Genomic DNA, 23,367 nt, shown 5'->3' with positions numbered 1-23,367 from the left:
AGTGTCGACGGGTAGAACTGGGACCAGCTGCTACCCCATGTCCTGTTTGCAGTACGGGAGGTGCCCCAGGCCTCCACCGGGTTTTCCCCGTTCGAGCTGCTCTTTGGGAGAAGACCCCGGGGGATCTTGGACATCGCCAGGGAGGCGTGGGAGAGCCAGCCGTCCCCACGCTGGACCACGTGGAGCAGGTGAGGGACCGCATGGCCCAGGTGTGGCCCATCGTACGGGACCACCTACGGCAAGCACAGCAGGCCCAGGCGAGGGTTTACAAAAGGGGAGCCCAGCTGCGCACCTTCCATCCAGGGGACCTGGTACTGGTCCTGGTTCCCACGGCGGAATGTAAATTCTTAGCAAAGTGGCAGGGTCCCTTACGAGGTGGTCGAACGAGTGGGAGAGGTAAACTACCGGGTACGACAGCCCGGGAGACGTAAGCCCACCCAGCTGTATCACGTCGATATCCTGAAGCAGAGGAGGGGGGGAGTGAACCCTCCGGACCCGGCACCCCTGGCGTTGGGTTAGGGTTAGGGTAAGCAGAATCCCGGTAGTACCGGTGGGGGAGGACCTCAGCCCGGCACAGAAGCAGGACCTCGACGACATCGTGATGCAACACAGGGACGTATTTTCGGAGTTCCACGGGCGAACGTCGGCCGCCCACCATGCTATCCGGACAGCGCCAGGGGTAACGGTGAGAGTCCCTCCATACAGGGTCCCGGAAGCTCGGCGGAACGCCATCCAGGAGGAGGTAGGCCGAATGCTCAGGCTCCGGGTCATCGAAGAATCACGCAGCGCCTGGTCCAGCCCGGTCATCCTCGTGCCCAAACCGGAGGGGACGTTCAGGTTTTGCAATGACTTCCGGAGGCTGAACGAGGTGTCCGAGTTCGACGCCTACCCCATGCCCCGGGTGGACGAATTGATCGAGCGACTCGGACCAGCCCGGTACCTCACCACCCTGGACCTGACCAAGGGGTTCTGGCAGGTGCCATTGACCCGGACCGCCCGGGAGAAGACGGCGTTCGCGACACCGGGGGGCCTGTACCAGTACACCGTCCTTCCCTTCGGCGTCCACGGAGTTCCGGCCACCTTCCAGAGGATGATGGACCAGCTCCTACGGCCTCACCAGGCCTACGCTGTGGCCTATATCGATGCTATCATCATCCACAGCGACAGCTGGGATATCCACATCCGGAAGCTGCGGGCCGTACTGGGGGCGTTACGGAAGGCGGGCCACACCGCCAACCCGGCCAAATGCCAACTAGGCCTGGAGGAGACGGCCTACCTGTGGTACCAGGTAGGACGGGGGAACATCCGGCCGCAGGAGAGCAAGGTGGCTGCCATCCGAGACTGGCCCCGCCCTACATCATTCGGGTCGCTGTGGGGGGCCTTATGCTCAGAACCTGTGCTCGTAACCCCTGACTTTGCTTCTCCCCTCATAGTCCACACAGACGCCTCGGAAGTGGGGCTGGGAGGAGTACTTTCCCAGATCCAGGCTGGAGAGGAGCACCCAATCACGTACATTAGCCGAAAACTCCTGACAAAAGAGAGAAACTACTCCACCGTGGAGAAGGAGGCCCTGGCGATCCATTGGTCACTGGATAAACTACGGTACTTTCTTATAGGTCGGGAGTTTACCCTGGTCACCGACCATGCTCCACTGAAGTGGATGGTGGGCGCCAAGGAAACCAACGCCCGGGTGACCAGGTGGCTCCTGGCCCTCCAGGACTTCCAATTCAAGGTGGCCCACTGACCGGGAAAGGAGCACGCCAACGCCGATGCCCTGTCACGTCGGGATGTGTGCCTGGGTTGGAACCCAGGCGACCAGAGGCTTCATCAAGCGGTGAAGGAGTGTGGCAACCCGCTCCCCACCAGGGGGATCTGGGGGCGGCTGGTGGAGGGCGTGTACCGCTGCCATCCACTAGCCAGAGACGGAGAGCCCTACTTTCCTCACCCTCATCAGCCAGATGGGGAACACCTGGCCAGGGAAAGGAAAGGAGCGGGCGGACATGTTAAAAGGGAGCCGAGGACTCACTCGAGGGCAGAGACCGACAGACCTAGGAGGAGGAGGCGATCGACACGTCCCCGGCTACGAGGCTCACGGAGACCCTAGCCAAGTGACTTTTACCTTGTTCTTTTGGAATAAACGCAGATTACGGCTTTAACCTGCCTTTCGTGTGTGGTACTTGCCTTGACGAACAGCCACTAACAGAACCGGGTTGCCACAATACACATATATTTTTATTTATTTATTAAGTAGGGAGAGGCCCTCTTAAGCCCGTGTCTCAACAATCTGCTGATCGTCGCCGGAAAAGGCAGTCTGATCGGTCGGCTCCCGTCTCCCAGACACGGTCAAAAACGTGCGAAGAACACACTTGACCAATATTAAACACCCTATATGTTTATTTTATAATATACGGAGAGTCCCTCTTAAGCCCATCAGTTACTTGGCCCCGCAATGCATCACTGTGTCTCTCTATGGCTACCTCTCTCTACTTTCTCTCTATAAAAAAGTATAGCCTAGTTTTTATGTTATAAATACTTTAATATTGTCTGGTTATACCTGAACAACACTTCCCATGCAAAAAGTCCACCGTGTTAAGTGGTGTTGCTAGTAGGGCTGCAATGACGAAACAACTAGATTAACTTTTGTCCATCAAGTCCAGTCGTGGCATTAGAAAGGGGTTTGAATGAACGCTCCAGAAAAGGTGCCATAGTTTAAAAGGAAGAAGAAGAAATCAGACTATAACAATTGCGGTAGCAAGCGATAGCAGACAGTGGCAGCATGAGCAAGCAGGCAGCAGGAGAATGCGCGAGCAGCAGTACGGGCACCGAACAAACAAACAGCATTCAAAAGTCTTGGAATTGTTCAAACTAAACACGTTTAGCGATGCAGTAATTTGCAGATGAATGTAATGAATGAGCATTTGAAAATGAAACACCCTGGAGCTCCAAAATAATAATTTGGGACGGCTCTAGTTGCTACCCTCTTCGTTGTTTGGATTGGTGGAAGCGGTCAATGGTCCGATACAGATCTTGTTATAACGATAATTGAATAAAAGCTACATGGTCCAGGTCTTTTTTTTAACTATTCTATTCAATGGGCCTTCGTCCAAGTCACGTGACTGTCATGGTTGCTATAGTGGTTGCCATTGACCCCCCCCCGCACACAGGTATCGTGTACTATGTCGTATAGGCTTCGCCTTTTAAGGCTATCGCTATTGTGTTATCCCTAGGCGTGAGCCGTAGCACAGAAAAATGTCTGTGCTCACCAACAGCGGCCCACCAGCAGCGTGGGCCTCAATCACGTCCGCGGGCCTCATTCACGTCCGCAGTTCGCAGATATACGGGGGCGCCGGCGGACGTTCGGCTCCGATTTTCTTCAGCGTTCCCAGCATACTGAATGGATACGAACATGGACTCCAGGACGGTCAGCATCTGCAAGTCATGTAACACGGGTTACATCTTGCCTCATGACGGCCATGAAGTGTGCGAGGGCTGCCTGGGGCATGAACATGCCCTCTTGGCGCTCTCGCCGCTCTGCCTGTGTCAGCATTGTAAGACGCTGTCGGTGGAATGCCGACAGCGCAGGGCCGACAATGCTGCCGCCATCTCTGAAGGTGCCGACGACTTCACCGTCCCACTCGACCATGCCCTCTCCCTCCTCGCGAACTCGGAGTCGGACGACTCCAACCGCGGCGAGGAGGGGGCATCTCCCCCGGCTTCCCCTCTCCGGATGGAGGGGTCGGAGCCCAGGGCCGCAGCAGCATTGCCCGTCTCTGCCTCACTTCAAGTGGTTGGAGCTTTGGTGGCAGAGCTTCCGGGCATTATCACCAGGGCATGCCTCAGGCCCCCCGACGCCCGGACCAGCTGCATGGAATCTGGGGGCTTGAGGCCGCGACACACCCCCCCCGTCTCGACCCGATCTGGCCAATGTTTCCCGCCATCAGACCATACTTCAGTGGGGCTGCGGCGGAGCCCGGGAAGCTCGGAGCCCCAGTGAAAACGTTCATCCAGGTCACGAAGACGGAGGGTCTGACAGACCGGGGTTACAGGGCGGTACCGCCGCTGGATCCCGCTCTGTGTGTTGTCTTTGGAGTGGAGCCGGGGCTCAGCGGCCGCCGCCCCACTCCCAAAGACCAGCTGACGGCCAAGCTCACGGACAGGGCGCATCAGTGCATGATGCAGCAAGAGGCTGTCATGAACAACATCGCCCTGTTGGCACATGATATCTCCACCATGGTGGCCGACCCTCATCGTCTGGCCGAACGGGCAGTCGACGCGGCGAAAACTGCCGGCGTCATCCTCTGCCTCTGCTCCACCAGTGCGGTAACAGCGGCCAGGACGGCGGCATGGCAGCACCTCATCCAGAGGAACCTGTGGTTGCAGCAGACCACAGGCATCCCTGAGCCGATGAGGCGGCAGTTGTTGGAGTGTCCCATCAGCCCTGACGGGCTGTTCCGGCTCCGCCTGTCATCTATGGTGGACGAGATGCAGGCTGCGTCCGAGGAGGCAGAGAAATTCCGAAGACACGTCTCCCGCCCTCCGCCTCCACCCCGGCAGCAGCGCTCCGCCCCGGGTTCCCGTCGCCGCCATAGGCCGTAAGCCACGGTCACGGCGCGGCCGGCAGATCCTCCTTCTGCCCCCCCCAGCTTACCAGCCTCGCCCGGCTTACAAGCCCCGCCCGCCTCCGTCGCAAGCTGCGGCGAGCGGCCAGCAAGGGCCCCGGGCAACGGGCTCATGGGGCAATGCCCTGCCCCACAAGCGCCAGCAAAGGCTATAATGGGGCGAGGGAAAAGCGGGTGACGGCGAGGAAACAACGACTCTTTTAAGAGCCACCCACCTCTTTATTAAAGACGGCTGTTTCCTCCACACCCCCCAGTTAACGCCGGAGCCTATCGGCTCGGCCACAAATGTTTCACACGCGTCTCCCGCTACATATGGACAGGCCGTCGATAAACCTCGTATTATTGATCGAGCCAGCCCTTCATTGCTTTTTAAAAGGCAACCTCGCCCGGCTTACCAGCCCCGCCCCGCCTCCATCGCAGGCCGCGGCAAGCGGCCAGCAAAGGCCTCGGGCAGCGGGCTTGTTGGGTGGCGCCCCGCCCCACAAGCGCCGATTATTACGGGGCAAGGGAGGAGCGTCGAGACAGTCGCTAAAACGAGCTCTCTGTCTACGAATGACACGCAGCTCGTTCACAGTGTCAGCAGTCTGCTGCCCAGTCACAGTGTTATTCCTCCTTGCGCCATCAAGTTACACTCTGGTCACAAGCTTAGCAGGCAGGGCATGCCTCTGATAACGACACACACCCGGCCCTTTCGGGCAGAGCTCCCCATGGGCTGCGAGGAGGACTCCTCCCCTCGCAGCAGCGGCAGGGGCTCAAGCGTGGCTCGTTTCCATGACAACCGCATCAAAACAAGAGGCTGTACAGCCGCTTTCAGAGACAGGCTGATCAGCAAGGGTCACACCCTGCAGTTCACCCCCGTCCCGCCACGATTCAACGGGATTGTGGAAAAAACGCTGTTATCCAAGGATCAACAGCTGTCACTTTTGGCAGAGCCTCAGCAGCTTCTAGCGAAAAATTTGATTTCCACAGTCCCGAAGGGAGAGGAAATGCAGGGATTCTATTCCCGTTATTTCCTGGTACCAAAGAAAACAGGAGGGCTGAGACCGATTCTCGATCTAGCCCTTGTAGCGGCCGCGTTGTCAGAATCACACATTGCTACACCCCTTTCCAGTAAAACACACCTCCATTCAAGGCTTCCTTCGTCATCCACCCCCATTCATCTCCTACTTCAATGGAAATAGACTGCCCACCGATTCCGCGCATTTTAAAAGATCCGTCCTCCAGGCAGGAAAGGTGGTAGCGAGTGCAAGGCACCGGAAAAGGAGAGTCCGTTAAAAAGAAGTGGGACCACGGCGTTTCGTCGGCACGTCTTCGATTGCCTGCATGTGGATGTCGTCATTTCCCTACCGGACGTTGCTTCATGGGAACCTGCATCTCACAACTGACTGACTCTGACTCTGACTAACGTTATCCACTTCGGTACCGTGAGTACCCGGTGTGTATTTTTGTTTTGGGTGGGTTGTTGCTACACCGGGTCGAGAGACGCTGGTTATTGTGATTTATTTCCTTATTTTTCGCGGTAATACCTGAAACAGACTTTTCTATTGGAGTTCGCGGTAAAACCCGAAACAGACTTTTCCCCAAATGGATTAAAAATGGGATTAAACGAGGAACAGACAGACTGATGCGTACGCACGCTGTATTTATTTTCTTCTTGTTTGTACTGTACTGTGGATAATTATTATGCAATTATATTGTGAAAATCGCATTGCTGGATTGTCTTTGTGATTTATTGTTGCTCTCTGATCTGCCTAGTTATTAATTTGTGTGGGTTAACCAAGCTATTTTCGGTTATGTTTTATTTTACTTTGTCAGACTTGACTCTGACTGGCACCCTAACATTCAATTTAGTCCAACCCGCTACATCCTATTCAACAAATGCATCGTGGAGAGGCCTTTTCACATGCTAACAATCAGACGAGTGTTACAGTGTGTAAAACCAGGCGACTGGTTCACCTCAACAGATTTGAAGGACGCATACTTCCAAGTCACAGTGATCCCCAAACACAGGAAATTCCTGCGTTTCTCATTCCAAGGGTCACACTACCAGTACAACCATTCCCATTCGGCTATTCTCTAGCCCCGCGATGGTTTTCCAAGTGCGTGGAGACGGCTCTCCGGCCGCTGCACGCAACAGGAATGAGAGTACTGTTCTACTTGGACGATCTGCTTCTGATGGCTCGCTCCAAGGAGGAAGCAGCTATTCAAACAAAGAAGCTGGTAATCCACCTATCGAATTTAGGCTTCACCATGAATTGGAAGAAAAGCTCCCCCCTCCCCTCACAGAGTGTGATGTATTTGGGGGTAGAGCTGGAATCAGCTGTAATGAGAGCACGGCTCTCACAGCAGAGGATGGAGACTCTGTGGTCTCTCCTCCGCCGCTGTTCCCCGGGCAGCGTCGTGACTGCCTTCTCTGTCATGAGGCTGCTGGGCATGATGTCAGACCCGGTGCACCAACGGCGGCGCAAAGTGACCATTCCAGTGACCATCAGTGGGCCCCGATTTGACCCACTGGGGCGATCCCTGAACTCTCGCGAGAGGGATGCCGTTGGGCAGAGCAACGTCGCACATCTCAGTGTTCACGGATGCTTCTCTGTCGGGCTGGGGAGGAACATGCGATTTTCACATAGTGGGCGGCGTTTGGCCGTCCCCCGTGACCATGCATATAAACGCATTGGAGCTCCTCACTGTGATGAAAGTGGTCCAACACTTTGCCCCAATGTTGACAAATCAACACGTAATGATTTGCACGGACAACAGGTGGACAGCAGCATACATAAATCGCCAAGGGGGCGTGGGTCGGCACAGCTGCTGGGCATAGCGCGACAGCTGTTATGCTGTGCTCACACGCACTTGCTCTCCATCAGAGCAGCGTAAATCTCCGGTGTCCTGAACAGAGGGGCCGACATGATGTCGAGGGGGGGTCCCCGACCAGGAGACTGGACTCTGCACCACGATCTGATCAATCAGATATGGAGCGAGTTTGGAAAGCGGAGGTTGACCTATTCGCCACACGGGAGAACACACAGTGCGAGCTGTGGTTCTCTCTCAGTGCGAAGAACAATCCCCCACTCGGGGTGGATGCGGTCGCTCACAGACCGTGGCCGAACACACTCCTGTACGCTTTCCCCACGTCCCCCTGATTCCCCAAGTCTTGGACCGAGTCCAAGAGGAGCGGCTGTATATGATTCTCATGGCACCGCAACACACGAGTGCACCGTGGTTTCCCTGCCTCCAGCGTCTGCTCTCAGGGCTGCTGAAGGAACTCCCTTGGCGGCGGGACGCTCTCTCACAGGCAGTGGGAGCAATCATAGATTACCCAGAGATCGGCCAGCGTTTGAGGGCCTGGCCACTGAACGCGAGCGCCTAGAGAGTCTCAGCCTCTCCCAGGAGGTCGTACGAACCATTCAGGGTGCCAGAACTGACTCCACCAGAGCGTGGGGCTAAATGGGCGGCTTTCCAGAAATGGTGCACGGAGAGGGGTTATGATCCCATCTCCTGCCATTTGCCGCATGTGCTCTCTTTCCTCCAGACACTGATGGAAAGAGGGCTGGCCTTTAGCACGGTTTGACGTACACGGCTGCTGTTTTATCATGTCACGAAGGCTTCAGGGATAAAACTGTTTTTAGTCACCCCTCAATGAAGCGCTTCCTAAAAAGTGTGAGGAGAGAGAGATCCGTGACTCGCTCTCTCACTCCACAATGAGATTTAACGCTGGTGCTGCGCGCACTGGTTAAAGCCCCATTTGAGCCTCTTGACCGGGTGCCCCTCAAGTTTGTATCAGCCAAGACAGCTTTGCTGCTGGCCCTGACGTCAGCTAAGAGAGTGACCTGTCTGCACTCTCTGTATCCCCTTCTTGTCTTAGAATACAAGGGGACGGCAGTTCGGCCATATTACGCCTTAACCCGGCTTTTACACCTAGGAGTATTACTAGCTCGATCAGATCGAGAGTAATAACACTCAATGGTTTCTCTCCCCCTCCTCATCAATCTGAGGAGGAGGCAACAGCCCATCTCTTGTGCCCCGTACGCGGGCGTGCCTGTTATGTGAAGCGCACGGAGGCTCTGTGCAAATCTCAACAGTTATTTGTTCATTACAGAGAACATTCCCAGGGCCTCCACCTGAGGAAACAACGGCTGTCACATTGGCAGTGTGATGCTATCACACAGGCTTATATGTCAGCGGGGGCAGAGCCGCCTGAGACTATCAGAGCTCACTCGACCAGAGGAATATCGTCCTCTGTCGCTCTGTAAAGACGGATGCCTATGGAAGATATCTGCATAGCAGCGTCCTGGGCTTCCCAATGCTCTTTTATTAGGTTTTACCTAAGAAACATGTCGCACCTCTCTGACACACTCAGTTCTAGGTGCTTTGTCAGAGTGAGTGTGATTGTGTGAATATTCCCCTCACATATTAAACAATGTGAGGTGGAGTCAAATATCAGATACGTCAAATATGTGACTTACACATTAGAGCTGCTCGTTGATGACGTGCCGTTAGACGCATGACGTATGTTATGCTACGTCTGACGCATGATACTAGCGCGTATGTAGCTGTGTTTCTGGTACTGATCGGGACCAATGAGGCATAGACTATATCGTGCTTTGCCCTTTAACCCAATAGCGATAGCCTTAAAAGGCGAAGCCTATACGACATAGAACGATAGTTACGTATTGTAACGCTAGATTCTATGAGTAAAGGCGCAGCCTTTTAAGTGTCTGCCTCATTGACCTTTAAATAGCTGAAGAAACGCTGTTCATTGGGAGCAGAACGTCCGCCGGCGCACGTTATATGTGTGGACTGCGGACGTGATTGAGGCCCACACTGTTGGTGGGCGGGGATTACAAATTTTTCAGTGCTACGGCTCACGCCTAGGGAAAACCCAATTGCGATAGCCTTAAAAGGCTGCGCCTATACTCTATCTATAGAATCTAGAGTTACAATACGTAACTATTGTTTGTACTGCGGCCAAGCAGGACACTTTGCTGATCGATGCCCTGTAAAATTCAGAGCTCACCAGTAACTAGAAGCATAGAAGTGAGCTCCGTCGCAGACTCTGCCTCTCCCACAAGACCCACTCTACCCGGTGAGCTCCTGGTGCCTTCCGGTTCCCATCCCATTACTGCCCTTGTCGACTCAGGGGCCGACGAGAGCATCATGGATCGGTCCCTTGCCCTTCGGCTGGGACTCCACTCTGAGAATCGCGATCTCTGCCAGAGCCCTGGATGGACACGTGTTGGGGAGGGTAACTTCCCGAACCAATCCTGTGCACATGCTCCTATCGGGGGGTCACAGGGAGACCATCCGGTTCATGCTTCTGCCTACCCCTGGCCAACCTGTCATCCTGGGTCACTCCTGGCTTCTTAGGCAAAACCCCAATATTGACTGGTCTACCTGTTCTATCCGGGAGTGGGGAGTGACCTGTCTGCATTCCTGCCTTAAGACGCAATCATCGTCGCCTTCCCCCCTCGCTCCTGCTCCAGCCTCAGACATCTCCGGGGTCCCTGCAGTCTACCATGACCGGAGGGACGTCTTCAATGAGGCAAAGGCTACCTCCCTGCCTCCTCACTGTCCCTATGATTGCGCCATTGATCTCCGTCCGGGCATTTCACCCCCCAAGGGACATTTGTACTCCCTCTTCGCCCCCGAGCGACAAGCCATGGAGGAGTACTAGGGCTGCAGGATATATCGGCTATGTACGATATATCGATATAATTTCCAAGGGGATACAAGATTTGACAATATCGTTTATATCGATAATGCTTTAAAATGGTCAGTTTCCCGCTCAAGCGTCTACAGCGCTTGGCTTGGAGACTGTGAGCGCGACCCCTCCCCCTCTCACTCTGTCTTTCCGAACGTGCCGTGTGCAAAGACGCCTCATTCCCGCCCCCGCCGCCCCCTCACAACACAACAAGCATGGATGATACCCGTAAAGAAAACGAGACGGCGGCGGGAGACGAAATTGTTTCAAAGAGGAGAAACAACGGCTCCATAATATGGAAATAGTTTGGGTTTAAAAAAAACAGATGAGCAGCAGCTGCAGGTCATCTGTAGAGTGTAGCAAAATCGTTGCGACTAAAAGTGGAAGCACGACAAATCTGTTCCACCATTTACAGCAGCGGCACAAAGTGCAGTATGAGGAATGCGTAAAACTCTGTGGCTGTGCTGCTGCATCACCGGCCGCGACGGTTTCTTCTGCCCCGAAACCAGGGCCGGCGATTGGCAAATGTGTTGGGGGCGCCCTCTGGTGACACTCTTAATTAATTAATTTAAATATACGAAACAAGCGAAATGAAACCAAACATTTTCCCAAATGGAACGGAGAAGGGAGGGGGTGGGGGATTAAAGTTACAGCGCACTGAAACCCTCACCGTAGTACGCAGGACAATGCGACGAAGCCAATGCTCGTAATGGTAGCTAATGTGTGCAACCTACAGCTTTATATTGTTTTGCATAGGTGATTATTTTGTGAAGAAGGTGAAAAACGTCCCTTTTTTTTTTTAACATGTTCATTCAATTCTGTTGAAAATAATGATTCAAAATCACATGTTGTCATATGGACCTATGTTTTAATAAAAGTGCTTGCAACTTCTCACATGTGGCTTTTGACTTACATAAAAAACATCTAACCCACTCTATAGAAAATATCGAGATATATATCGTATATCGCCATTCAGCCAAAAAATATCGGGATATCATATTTTGCCCTGGAGTACATCCGGTCCTCCTTAGCAGCGGGGATCATCCGACCCTCTTTGTCGACCGTTCGGGCAGGTTTCTTCTTATCAGCAAGAAGGACAAGTCCCTACGGCCCTGCATCGATTACCGAGATCCGAACGACATCACAGTAAAGAGCCGTCACCCCCTTTCACTCTCCTCTGCCTTCGAGATGCTCCAGGGGGCAACGGTGTTCTCCAAGCTCGACCTTAGAAATACTTACCATCTGGTTCGAGTGAAAGACTGCATTCAACACCCCACCATGTCATTACGAGTACCCTTTGGTTTGACCAATGCCCCGGCAGTCTTCCAAGCGTTCGTCAATGACCTTCTGCGGGACATGTAATAAGTTTGTCTTCGTCTATCTGGAAGGCATCCTGATCTTCTCCCGCAACCTAGAGGAACATGTCACCAACATCCGGTCGGTTCTACGCCGCCTCACCTGCCTGCCACCCGGACCTCCCCTAATTAACCCAACCACCTTCACCTGTGCTCCCCCTATAACAGTCCTCTCCTTTCACTCAGTCCTTTCCAGATTGTCTCTTGTTTCATTCAGAGCTTTCCCGCAACTCCCGATTGACTTTGTCTACTCCACTCTGCCTGTTAACGAACACTCACCTGTCTGACCTCCTGCCGGCCGTCCAGTCCCTGTCGGTCTGTCTGCTGCTCTGTCCCCGTCACCTGATACACCTGCCTGACTTCCTGTTATCGACCCTTCGCCTGCCTGACCTCCCGCCTGACGTCGAGTCCCTGTCGGTCTGTCTGCTCTCCAGTTCCCGACTCCCGATCTGCTCTTCTGCCCTCCCGTTACCGACTCCTCGCCTGCTGACCCACGGCGATTCCCTGCCCACCTATCGGTGACTTACTGTCTGCTCTCTGCCTGCCCGATCCTGTACCAGAATAAATCCTTGAAACTGTTCTACAACTCTCTTCTGTCTGTGCACTTGGGTTCTGCATAACCCCCCCGTTACAGTTGTGGACCTTTATAAAGCCTCATGCAGCTGCTGAGAATGCACACGCAATTTAGTATTGCACACTATCCAACAGTTACAGTTCTGCATCGTGTAGGGTAAATATTTTCATTCTGACAATATTGCACATTGAGGTAGTTTTTTGGTGTGTGAAAAATAGTTGTGATTGTGTGTGTGTTTGTTGGTTTTGATGACTTCCTTTTATACCTTATTCATTTGCATAATTATTTTCTTTAATCTTTGAAGCCTGCAGTTGTTATTATATTGTAATACTTCTTTTAAGGTTTAATATTTATTGCAAAAATTTATGAAAATGTATCCTTAGGCCCTCCAAAAGATTAGCAGCGGGCCTGGGCTTATCTATTGTATGGGTCTGTAAAATGCTAATCAAATTAAACTTATTCATCAAGCACATTCAAAAACAATGTGGGGGGGATTTTATGTTTTATGTTGTAATGCACACCGTTTTTTAATGCCATTTTTATGCCTGTATGTGAAGTGTGTGTGTGATTGCAGTGACTTGGGTTGATTTGCGTGCAGCGTAAGGGTAATTGTAGTGGGTTAAGAGCCCCATCCGAGGTCCCTTTGCCTATGGTTGGTGTGATAGATAATATAATAATATTTAAGTTGAATTGTATACATTGAATTTTGCATCTGAATTTTGCATATTGAATTTTTTAACATTGAATATTAGATTTTGAACATTGAAAAATTACGGTGAAAAATTACGCATTGAAAATGGAAATAATTCAGAGGCAAAAAAAATCCAGACACGTTATTTCAATGCATAAATATTCAGGGCTTAAAATTCAATGGCTTTTTTTTTTCAAAATCCGATGAGACAGATATATTTCCATACGAACTGCATTGTGCTATCATATAACACTATTGACATTGAGGATAGTAACCATTTTCCGACAGTATAATCAAAATGATATAGAGCATGCTATTATTACTATTGTTAGTACTATTACTACTTTTGTTAGTAGGCCTACTATTATTCAGATAAAGCGAGGAGCCAAACAGTGCGCACCTGTCTAGTAGAACACATGCTGTGAGGTCCGCGTCTCTCTGTAGTCCTATCTCATCGAGATTCTCTCTCTTGGGAATGCTGCACTAATGTTTACTCTTGCATCTCTCCTCTTGTCAGATAATCTTCTTGGGTCGTTTGATTTACCCATACATTTGCACTTTACATGGACAGCTTCGCGATCTTACATATTCTGCTTTAATGATATGTGTAATCCTGTAATATTGTATTATAAGAACAGTGCGTGTTGAAAATGACAGCTGGGCCTATGGTGGAAAATAGGTAACCCTTCCTTTTACAGTCCCCTAATAACTAGGTATTTACCCGGTACATACATGGTAAATCATAGTGTATTACTGGGTTACCACTGGTAATAAGAAGGTAAATACAGAGGTAGTTACCCGGCAAATAAATGGTAAATCAAAGTGTATTACTGGGTAATTACCACTGGTAATAAGAAGGTAAATACAGAGGAATTATCCGGTAAATTATAGTGTATTACTGTGTAATTACCACTGGTAATAAGAAGGTAAACACAGAGGAATTACAGCTGAAGTACTAAGTAAAACCTCCACTATTACCCAACAACTCAACTAAGTAGCGTGTAGTTGTAACTGTTTTAGGTTGGTAATAACTCCGATATTGTGTTCTTCCTAGGAAATTAGGCAACCAATTCTTAGAAACACCCATTATCCAAGGTTTATGTTGTTAACAGCCCAAGGTTAATGATGTACTATCTAGAAATTAGCATAGTACTTTCCAATAAAATACTTTTTCTTAGTTATCATTCGTAGCTACACCCATTTAGAAAGGGTTTATTCGATTTACCACTATGGAATTACTTACCTGGTAACAACCTCTGCAGGAAGTTTTCCTCTAGTGTAATGGTACATCTTCTTAAATACTGGGTACAAAGCCGTGTTTCCATGGTATTACCAGGTTCTTACCATATCATTTACAATAGATACATTCCATTATCCATGCAGTCAACACAAACTTGCACCATGTACGTTCTGCGACGTTACCAAGTAAAACACGACAACTTACCCAGTAATTAAGCTGAATCTGTACTGTAAAAGGAAGCCTCGTTTGTTTCCATGGTATTACCATGTTCTTACCATATAATTTATAATAGATACATTCCATTGTCCATGCAGTCAACACAAGCTTGTACCATGTACGTTCTGCGACGTTACCAAGTAAAACACGACAATTTACCCAGTAATTAAGCTGAAACTGTACTGTAAAAGGTAGCCTCGTTTGTTTCCATGGTATTACCAGGTTCTTACCATATAATTTGTAATACATTATTCCCTTTTCCATGCAGTCAACACAAACTTGTACCATGTGCGTTCTGCGACGTTACCAAGTAAAACACGACAATTTACCCAGTAATTAAGCTGAAATTGTACTGTAAAAGGAAGCCTCGTTTGTTTCCATGGTATTACCAGGTTCTTACCATATAATTTGTAATACATTATTCCCTTTTCCATGCAGTCAACACAAACTTGTACCATGTACGTTCTGCAACGTTACCAAGTAAAACACGACAATTTACCCAGTAAGTAAGCTGAAACTGTACTGTGAAAGGAAGCCTAGTTTGTTTCCATGGTATTACCAGGCTCTTACCATATAATTTGTAATACATTATTCCCTTTTCCATGCAGTCAACACAAACTTGTACCATGTACGTTCTGCAACGTTACCAAGTAAAACACGACAATTTACCCAGTAATTAAGCTGAAACTGTACTGTAAAAGGAAGCATTGTTTGTTTCCATGGTATTAGCAGGTTCTTACCATATAATTTGTAATACATTATTCCCTTTTCCATGCAGTCAACACAAACTTGTACCATGTACGTTCTGCGACGTTACCAAGTAAAACACGACAATTTACCCAGTAAGTAAGCTGAAACTGTACTGTAAAAGGAAGCCTCGTTTGTTTCCATGGTATTACCAGGCTCTTACCATACAAGTTGTAACTGGTTATTCCCTTTTCCATGCAATCAACACAAACCATATATGTTCTGCAACATCGTTCCCCAGTAGTTAAGCACTTTAATTGTTGTTATAAAACCCCAAACCACTGTTGATGAAAGGCATATTAAAATTAAACAAAATCAAAGGCTTATCTTTCAAACAATGCATATCTCACAAACAGGCACTGAACACTGAAGAAATCGGACAAAAAAAAGAGCCGTCCACATCAACTCAATTTAAATGTTACTGATGGTGTTTTCATAAAACACATGACAGTGTTATGGCAAGTGACCACAATGAAGACTGTTTCAACCTCTACAATTTGAATAAGTGGTGAATGCCATGCAGCAATCTGCCTATGGGAGCATCTTTGTGGTGATTCGCAAACCAATGAGTCCACTCGATGAATGATAGATGACTCTTTAGTGTCTTCTCTGTGAGGTATCCCTGCAGTCTCCACATCTGGGATTTGAAGGCTGACCAAGACCTGACCAGGTACCTCCAAATCTCCCCTTCCATACTGTAATAAAGAATCAGAAGACAAGAAAATCAACATTAGGACTGTCAATTAATTAACATTTCTAGAACATGTAGAACTCAAAGATTATAGTAGTGTAGTTAACTGGCCATTGTGTTTGGTCATATTGAAAAGAGAAAAAGGCATAGCCATAAATACAGTTAATAGGACGGGAGGGGACTGGCTGTTAGCTCCGGTTAGCCCTTTAGCATTGAGCTAGCGGAGCTTCTGTCATTCAAATAACTCGGACATGTTGTTTAAAACCTATAACACCCAATTCATTAAAATATCCGGATTTAATCGGGCTCTCTCCCATAAGTACAGTTAATAGGACGGGAAGAGACAGCCTCTGTTAGCCCCGGTTAGCGCGATGCTAAAGAGCAGCTCTACCGGAGCATGCCACCTCAACAGGTGCAAGTTAGCCTCCGGTTTGATATTCGCCGGATATTCGGTTTACCACCCAATCAGATTCATCAACATAAGTGCAATACATTACGGGCTTAGTATGTTGAGGACGGTTTAGGACACCGTATCGCGAAAATCACAAACACATGTTGTCGCCATCGATGTCTGTGCAACAACGTCATTTACGTTCTGGCTGCTACCTGTTTTAGGGACCGTCAACAAGTTACACTCACCGACTGGTGACAGAGACGTTACCATGGAATTGTTTCTGGAAATAAATCATATAAAATAACATAAAAATCACAAAAAAATACATTTTGTCACCTGATTGTAGTAGTAGTTGCCAATGGTGGGCTGCTACTTACTGCAGGTAACTTTGCTAATATATTGCATTATTGTTAAACGGGATGCAATTAATAATTTCAAATATAGTTTAGTCGATTTTTGTCGAATATTAAACTATTAACTACATTATGATTAACTATATTGCAATATATTTGTGTGATTCATTTCCTGAAACAATTCCATGGTAACGTCTCTGCCACCAGTCGGTGAGTGTAATTTGTTGACGGTCCCTAAAACAGGTAGCAGCCAGAACGTAAATGACGTTGTTGCACAGACATTGATGGCGCCAACATGTGTTTGTGATTTTTCGCGATACGGTGTACTAAACCGTCATCAACATACTAAGCCCGTAATGTATTGCACTTATGTTAATGAATCCGATTGGGTGGTAAACCGAATATCAAACCGGAGGCTAACTTGCACCTGTTGAGGTGGCATGCTCCGGTAGAGCTGCTCTTTAGCATCGCGCTAACCGGGGCTGACAGAGCCTGTCTCTTCCCGTCCTATTAACTGTACTTATGGGAGATAGCCCGATTAAATCCGGATATTTTAATAAATTCGGTGGTATAGACGGGTTTCTGTGCAACGTCATCGCAGATGTGCGCGCGCAGTCAGGGGGCAGAAAGCGGGACATTTGTCATTTGTTTACCAGCGGAGTCAGCGGAGAACGAAAATGACAAGGAGCTGTTGTGCTGTAAACTGCACGAATCGGCAAAAGAATGGATGGAAACTGTTTAATATCCCGAGAGGATCTCATCCTTTTGCCAAGAGAAGAAGAAGATTGTGGCTCCAGGCCATTAAAAGGGCGGATTGGGGTCCCGAAGGTCCTAAAGGCGGCGAGAGTCTGTGCAGCGCCCACTTCGTTTCTGGTATGTTTGTCTTTTCCAACATACATGAGCTGGATAATGAGTAGGACTGCGTGTGATTTTACCATACTTAATGAGGATATATTAGTGTGATTTACTGACTAACTGGCCAACAAATTTGTCCGTCTTCTACTGAGTTTGTAAAGTTTAACGTTGGCTCGCGGTCGTAACCTATAAGTTTAGCTTTTGTTGTTACTGTAAGTACCAACATTAGCTGCATGGCTGGTGTAGGTTTCTTGGTTCAGACTGAAAGTCATACAAGAAAGTGTCTTCACAGTTCACACAGCTAATGTTACAGTGTACGATTTTCTTTAACTCTGAACCCCTAACTTAAATGCTTGTGCTATTGGTGCTCATTATGACTGAGCTCGTAAATTAGCAAATAGGTTAAAAAAGGTGAAAATAAACAATAAGCATAGCTAATCTCATTCTTTTTCTCAGGGTCACCGTCCATGGATTGTGATAGTCCAGATTATGTTCCATCCGTTTTTTCACACAGCAGCAACAGAGACATCTCGGGAAAGGTGGCAAGGTCAGTGTCATGTCATGTATTTGTAATTTTCTAATTTCTTGGTAGCTTGTTAATTATCTGAGCAAATAAGATATTCTTGTGTCTTTCTTTATTATGTTGTATTATCTCTTAATGTGTTGATTATTTTGGGTTTTTAACTTAACTCTACTCTGTTTGTCCTAGATATGAAAGAAAGAGAATAAGAGATGAAGATAAGGCCCCTGCTACCTGCCCCACAAGCCAGCCTGAAGCAGATACTGTAGATTCTTCTGAAGGTGTGCACAAGTCATACTATTAAGTGTGTGTTTGTGTTGGTTGGTTGGTTGGTGGTCAGGTGAGTAGAGTGACAGAGAACCAGACAGTCTGTCTGTGTGTGTGTGTGTGTGTGTGTGTGTGTGTGTGTGTGTGTGTGTGTGTGTGTGTGTGTGTGTGTCTGTGTATGAAAGCTGATGTGTTGCACATGAGTTAATTTATCTCCTTTTTGTGTTGTAGATGAATGTAAGTTTGTGTCCAGAAAAGAGATGCACCAACTCAACCTGCAGTACAACCAGCTCCGTGATGACTATGAAGCTCTGAAAAGAGAACTGTATGCCACATAGGGCTTTGACTTCGAACTTCGTGATTCGAATATAATTCGAATATCAAAAAAAATAAAAATAATTCGAACGAATATTAGGCAGCCCTTAATATTCGAACCTGTTATGGGCAGGCCAAGAGGGAGAGACGTCGGAGAACCCATGCAGTCTATTCATAATATTGTAATGACCACGGAAGAGGCAGTGAATGAAGTATTGATTAGACAGCGATTTATTAGAAACATAATAAACAGTTGGAACACGCAAGACCGGTAACCATAGCAACGCCGGTAAACAAACCTCGCAAAGCCCAATCAAGGGCCGAATCCGAATACTCATACTTATAGTATGCATTTTGTAGTACGCCACAAATATAGCGCGTCCGAATGCTCAGTGTGCATTGTGTAGCACGGAAAACGTTTCCGAATGCGTACTACCGCCACAGTATACAACGGTAGGTCACTACGTTACCAGACTACGGGTGTGGTAACGAACGAAGAAGAGATGGCTGACCCGACACTACCAACAGCGGCTTAGAAAGACGTCATAGAAAGCGGCGAAAAAAAGAGACATTAAAAAGAGTAAAAAAGTAAAGTAAGTAATTAAGTAAAAATACATTTTTAATTTAATAGCAACGATGACAAGATGGAAAACAGGTAACTTATCAAGGTAATTTTGCCGGCATCTGAGGGGAGACACGTCATCTCCAAACATCCGGTGGAGTTACGGCGGTGTTCGGAAGAGTTCAGAGGCGTTCTACGCATAGCTGTAGACCGTTCTAGGCGTTCTACGCATAGCTGTAGACCGTACTACAAGTGTAGTACGGTCAAGTAGTAGACACTGAACATAAATAGTATGTACTAAGTACTCGGATTCAGCCCAGGTATTACTGAAGGCATTTAATGGTCAAAATATTATTAATAAATATTCGAATATATTCGAATACTAATATTAATAAACAAACGAACTTCGAATATGATTTTTGGCCAAAAGTCAAAGCCCTAATGCCACACAGGAAGAAAATAAACATCTGAAGGAGCAACTGAAGCAGTCCAAGTTTGGGTTTGATTCCATAAAAGACACAAACGCTAAAATATTTTTTTTTACTGGTTTACAATCATTACAAATGGTTATGTGGCTGCTGGATATTGTAAAAAGAAGCACACTTGTGCTTAAGGGTGGGTTAAGTTGGGAGAACCACCTCCTTTTGGTTCTAATGAAAGTAAGACTTGGACTCACCAACAGAGACCTTGCCTACAGATTTGGGCTTCCATTCTCAACTGTATCAAAAATACTAAGAGACTGGATACCCATGTTGTCATCAATAGTGAAACCTTTGATAATGTGGCCTAGTAAGGCCTAAAAAAATTTTTTGTTTGGTTCCGGTTTCCGACCGACCCTGTCCATTTGTGTGCGACCCAAATTATTTTATGAGCTTTAAAAAAAAAAAAAAAAAAAAAAACGTTTTTTTTTTTTTTTTGATGCAAACTATAATTACGTTTTTGCACAGCACCTCTTCATTCTGTACAAGGATGAGCGCATTCTCTCGTTTATAAATGAAAACAACCTACTTATCATTCGCTGCCGCTGGAAAAAATAAAATAAAAAAATAAAATAAATTCCCTACCTACCCATGACCTCAACTGACAACCAACAGGAACCAAACTTTTTTTTTTTTTAGGCCTAAGGATGCAGTGAGAGCAAACATGCCAAAGTGTTTTAAACCCAAATTTAGGAATTGTCGATGTATTATAGACTGTACTGAAATCTTTATAGAAAGAACACACAATCTTAAAGCAAGGGCTGAAACCTGGTCAAATTATAAGCACCAAAACACAATGAAATATCTAATAGGAATCACACCAGCAGGAGCTATATCTTTTTTGTCTAGTGGGTGGGGAGGTCGTGCCTCTGACAAGGTAATAACTTTAGATTCTGGCTTTTTGGGTAAACTTGAGCATGGTGATGAGATCCTTGCAGATAGAGGTTTCCTTGTTAGAGAGGATTTGGCCAGTGTAGGAGCAACATTAAGAATACCAAGTTTCACGAAGGGGAAATCTCAGTTGCCAGGTTCTTGTGTTGACACTTCACGTCAGTTGTCAAGAGTCCGCATACATGTGGAACGAGTTATTGGTCAGCTTAAAACCTTTAAGATACTGAACACTGTCATACCCATCAGCCAAGTCGATATGCTAGATGACATTTTGACCATATGTGCTGGTCTTACGAACCTTAGGGGGGCTGTGGTGGCCCGGCGATAACTGTGTTCAGAGTCAAGGAGGTGTACATTATTTTCCATGATTGTGTCATGCTTTTAAGGGCTAATGAGGGCAATGGTGCTCACTTGCTACTTGCTCTCACTGTCTCTCTCACTTACTCATCACTCTCTTTCTCTCTGACTATAAAATTAATAACAGTTATGAATAACTAAATTTGATCAGACAGGATCATTCAGAGTACAAAAAGGTTGAGAACCACGCACGCAGAACTATTTCATTTATTTATGATAATGGAGAAACTGCGTTTAAAGCTGACATGGCAAATATTGAACATGAACTGAATGTTGTAAATGCAATATATTGAAGGCAATGCATTTACAATTAAATGTACATCTCAACAATGAATGAGTGTACATAATTAATACTATATGAACTCATTTAACATTTATACCTGGATTTTCTTTTTTTTTCTAGCTTTCAACTAAGTTTTGAGTATTATCATTGTCTGCCGAACTCAAACTGCACTTCTTTCTGGCGATGAACAATATATATCAGTGCTGTTTGTGATTTTACGTAAATGTACATTCAGAAAAAAATAAATGAACACTTAAAGTGTCAGATGTGTTGTTTGTTTGTTGTTGTGTTGACTGTAATGAAGTCAGTTCGATTTTGTCAGGTGTACCTATCCATCTTTGCTCATTACATCAGTTTTTTCTTAAATGCTGTTGTCCAGCATCCAGTATTTACCATTGTTGGATGTATCTATTTGCATCCACATTTCCATTTTTTGGAGTATCTGGTAATGTTCACACATGGATAGTGAAAGTTTTGGCAGCAGTCTGTGCACTTGATCATTTTGCCAAAGCTTGGCTTTTTGCAGTACAGACATTTGATCTCTTCTGCCAGGTCAGGGTCTTTGCAGCGGCAGACAAGTTCTGGGAGGAGGTGGTCCATGAAGAAAGATTCAGCCTTGGGAAGAGTTTCTTGTAGAAAGACCTCATCTCTCCGTAGCCGGCAAATGATGCTGCTTATCTTCGTCCACACCATGAAGTCACACATGTCCATTTGAGAAACATACATTTGTAACTGGATCTGTGAGTAATATGGGTGGGTGGGTCGCAGGTCATAGTTTCCATCAAGGCAAAAGGATGCATCAGTCTCTGACCCCTCTAGTCCCTCCCTGTACTTGTATGGACACTTTATCTCTAGCAGGCCTGTTCCACAGCAGTCACAGGAGAATACCCCATCAGGAGAAGCAGCCAGGTACGGCTCATCTGCTCTCACTGTTAGACCCACTGCTTTTACATTAAAGTTCATGTGTATTTTCTTCATTTCTGTTTCATAATTTTTACGTGCTGTGTCCTCCATTTGCTTTCCCCACATGACAGCGGGTACAGTAAGATCTGTGGCATCATATTGCATGATCAGTTTCATTACACTGTCAGCTGAGCTGTCTTTGCATTTAATAATTCTGTGAAAATTGCTGCCAGTTACGCGGCCCACTCTATGGAGTCCCCAGGTTGTGCACTTTGCCTGCTCTTTCGTAACATCCTGTAGGTGCTCTAGTCTGTCAGTTGTGCATTGCCCTCTCATTTTCTCATAGATCTTTTTACACTTCTCCTGGAGGTCAGCTGTCGACAGGTCCCTAGCAGATGGGTCAAACATGGCTGTCGGGCTCAGGTAGTTCACATCCTGGTTCAGATGCTGTGTCTGTGTCCGAGTCTGCAGCTGTGTTGATGGATGTGAATATAGCAGCTTCTGGACAAATGTTTTTGAGGGCCTGAAGATCTTCCGTTGTAATTGCTGAGTGAAGGAGGAAATGTATTTGTAAGGATTGTCACATAAGAGGGAGCAATTTAAAAAATAACATATAAAATAAGATTTAGGCTATGATTTTATTAAAATGCTTGATCTGTAAATATTGCGTTTAATTTATCCGTGCAGAAAAAAAATTGAAATTATTTGTGCATTATTACATAAATTCATTGTGCGAAATACTCGTCAATATTCGGGGGGTTTGTAGGCCTATTTCTTCCTCACTAGTTTTTATTTTTTATATGCGGATCGAGAGCGAGCGAGTATGCGAGAGAGAAACAGGTGCGCACCAGATTTCACGTTGCAGACCGACACCGGCAAAAACTGAAACAATTAGTTGAAGAGAGGAAAAACACAGAATATACAGAGGTTTATGCATTTATATGTCCAAGAGACGTCAGGACGTGAACGAGGGAGGATTGGATGGTGGCTCAGGTTTAGTGAAACTGTCACTGTCAGCAGCACATCTGTCAGCAGCTGCTCCAATCACACACGTCACAAACTTTATTTTGAATACAGATGTTGATTTTGGTAACAGTGACTTTGTTGCCCACACACATTGCGTATGTCGGCTTTTGTCTTATCCTCTGCAATCGCCTTTTATTTTTTTTGGGGGGGGGGGTATTTCGCACACTGCCTAAATTATACCAATATATAATAGGCTAATAGCCGTCACTCTCCTGAAGATTCAATCCACTGCGGACGGTTGTGCGTAATAGTTCACATGTATCAGCGCGTTCACTCTCATAGGCTACCTGGTATGTTTTGGGGCGTTGGTGTATGATGGACTTCAGGC

The 23,367-nt window shown here is 47.1% G+C and overlaps 1 protein-coding gene across 1 annotated transcript; it reads left to right on the top strand.

Moving 5' to 3' along the window:
* Nucleotides 1–17,204: 17,204 nt before the first annotated feature.
* LOC115557801 (uncharacterized) lies at nucleotides 17,205–21,369 on the top strand. Its single transcript, XM_030375902.1, has 6 exons — nucleotides 17,205–17,454; nucleotides 17,893–17,983; nucleotides 18,146–18,237; nucleotides 18,455–18,557; nucleotides 19,549–19,894; nucleotides 20,226–21,369. The coding sequence occupies exons 1-6, from the start codon at nucleotides 17,259–17,261 to the stop codon at nucleotides 20,796–20,798; spliced, it is 1,401 nt and encodes a 466-aa protein (XP_030231762.1). The 5' UTR covers nucleotides 17,205–17,258; the 3' UTR covers nucleotides 20,799–21,369.
* The last annotated feature ends 1,998 nt before the right edge of the window (nucleotides 21,370–23,367 follow it).

The sequence above is a fragment of the Gadus morhua genome, chromosome 13, assembly GCF_902167405.1.
Source record: "Gadus morhua chromosome 13, gadMor3.0, whole genome shotgun sequence".
Classification (NCBI taxonomy): domain Eukaryota; kingdom Metazoa; phylum Chordata; class Actinopteri; order Gadiformes; family Gadidae; genus Gadus; species Gadus morhua.
Note: the sequence above shows the minus strand (reverse complement) of the source record. Positions and strands in the feature narration are given on the sequence as shown.

Bases quoted from the DNA above. Each gene is read 5' to 3' on its own strand.
- LOC115557801 (XM_030375902.1), top strand. From the start codon at position 17,259: ATGACAAGGAGCTGTTGTGCTGTAAACTGCACGAATCGGCAAAAGAAT. The intron at 17,455-17,892 runs GTATGTTTGTCT...TCTTTTTCTCAG, and splicing joins CAGCGCCCACTTCGTTTCTG to GGTCACCGTCCATGGATTGT. The intron at 19,895-20,225 runs GCCTAAAAAAAT...TTTAGGCCTAAG, and splicing joins TGATAATGTGGCCTAGTAAG to GATGCAGTGAGAGCAAACAT.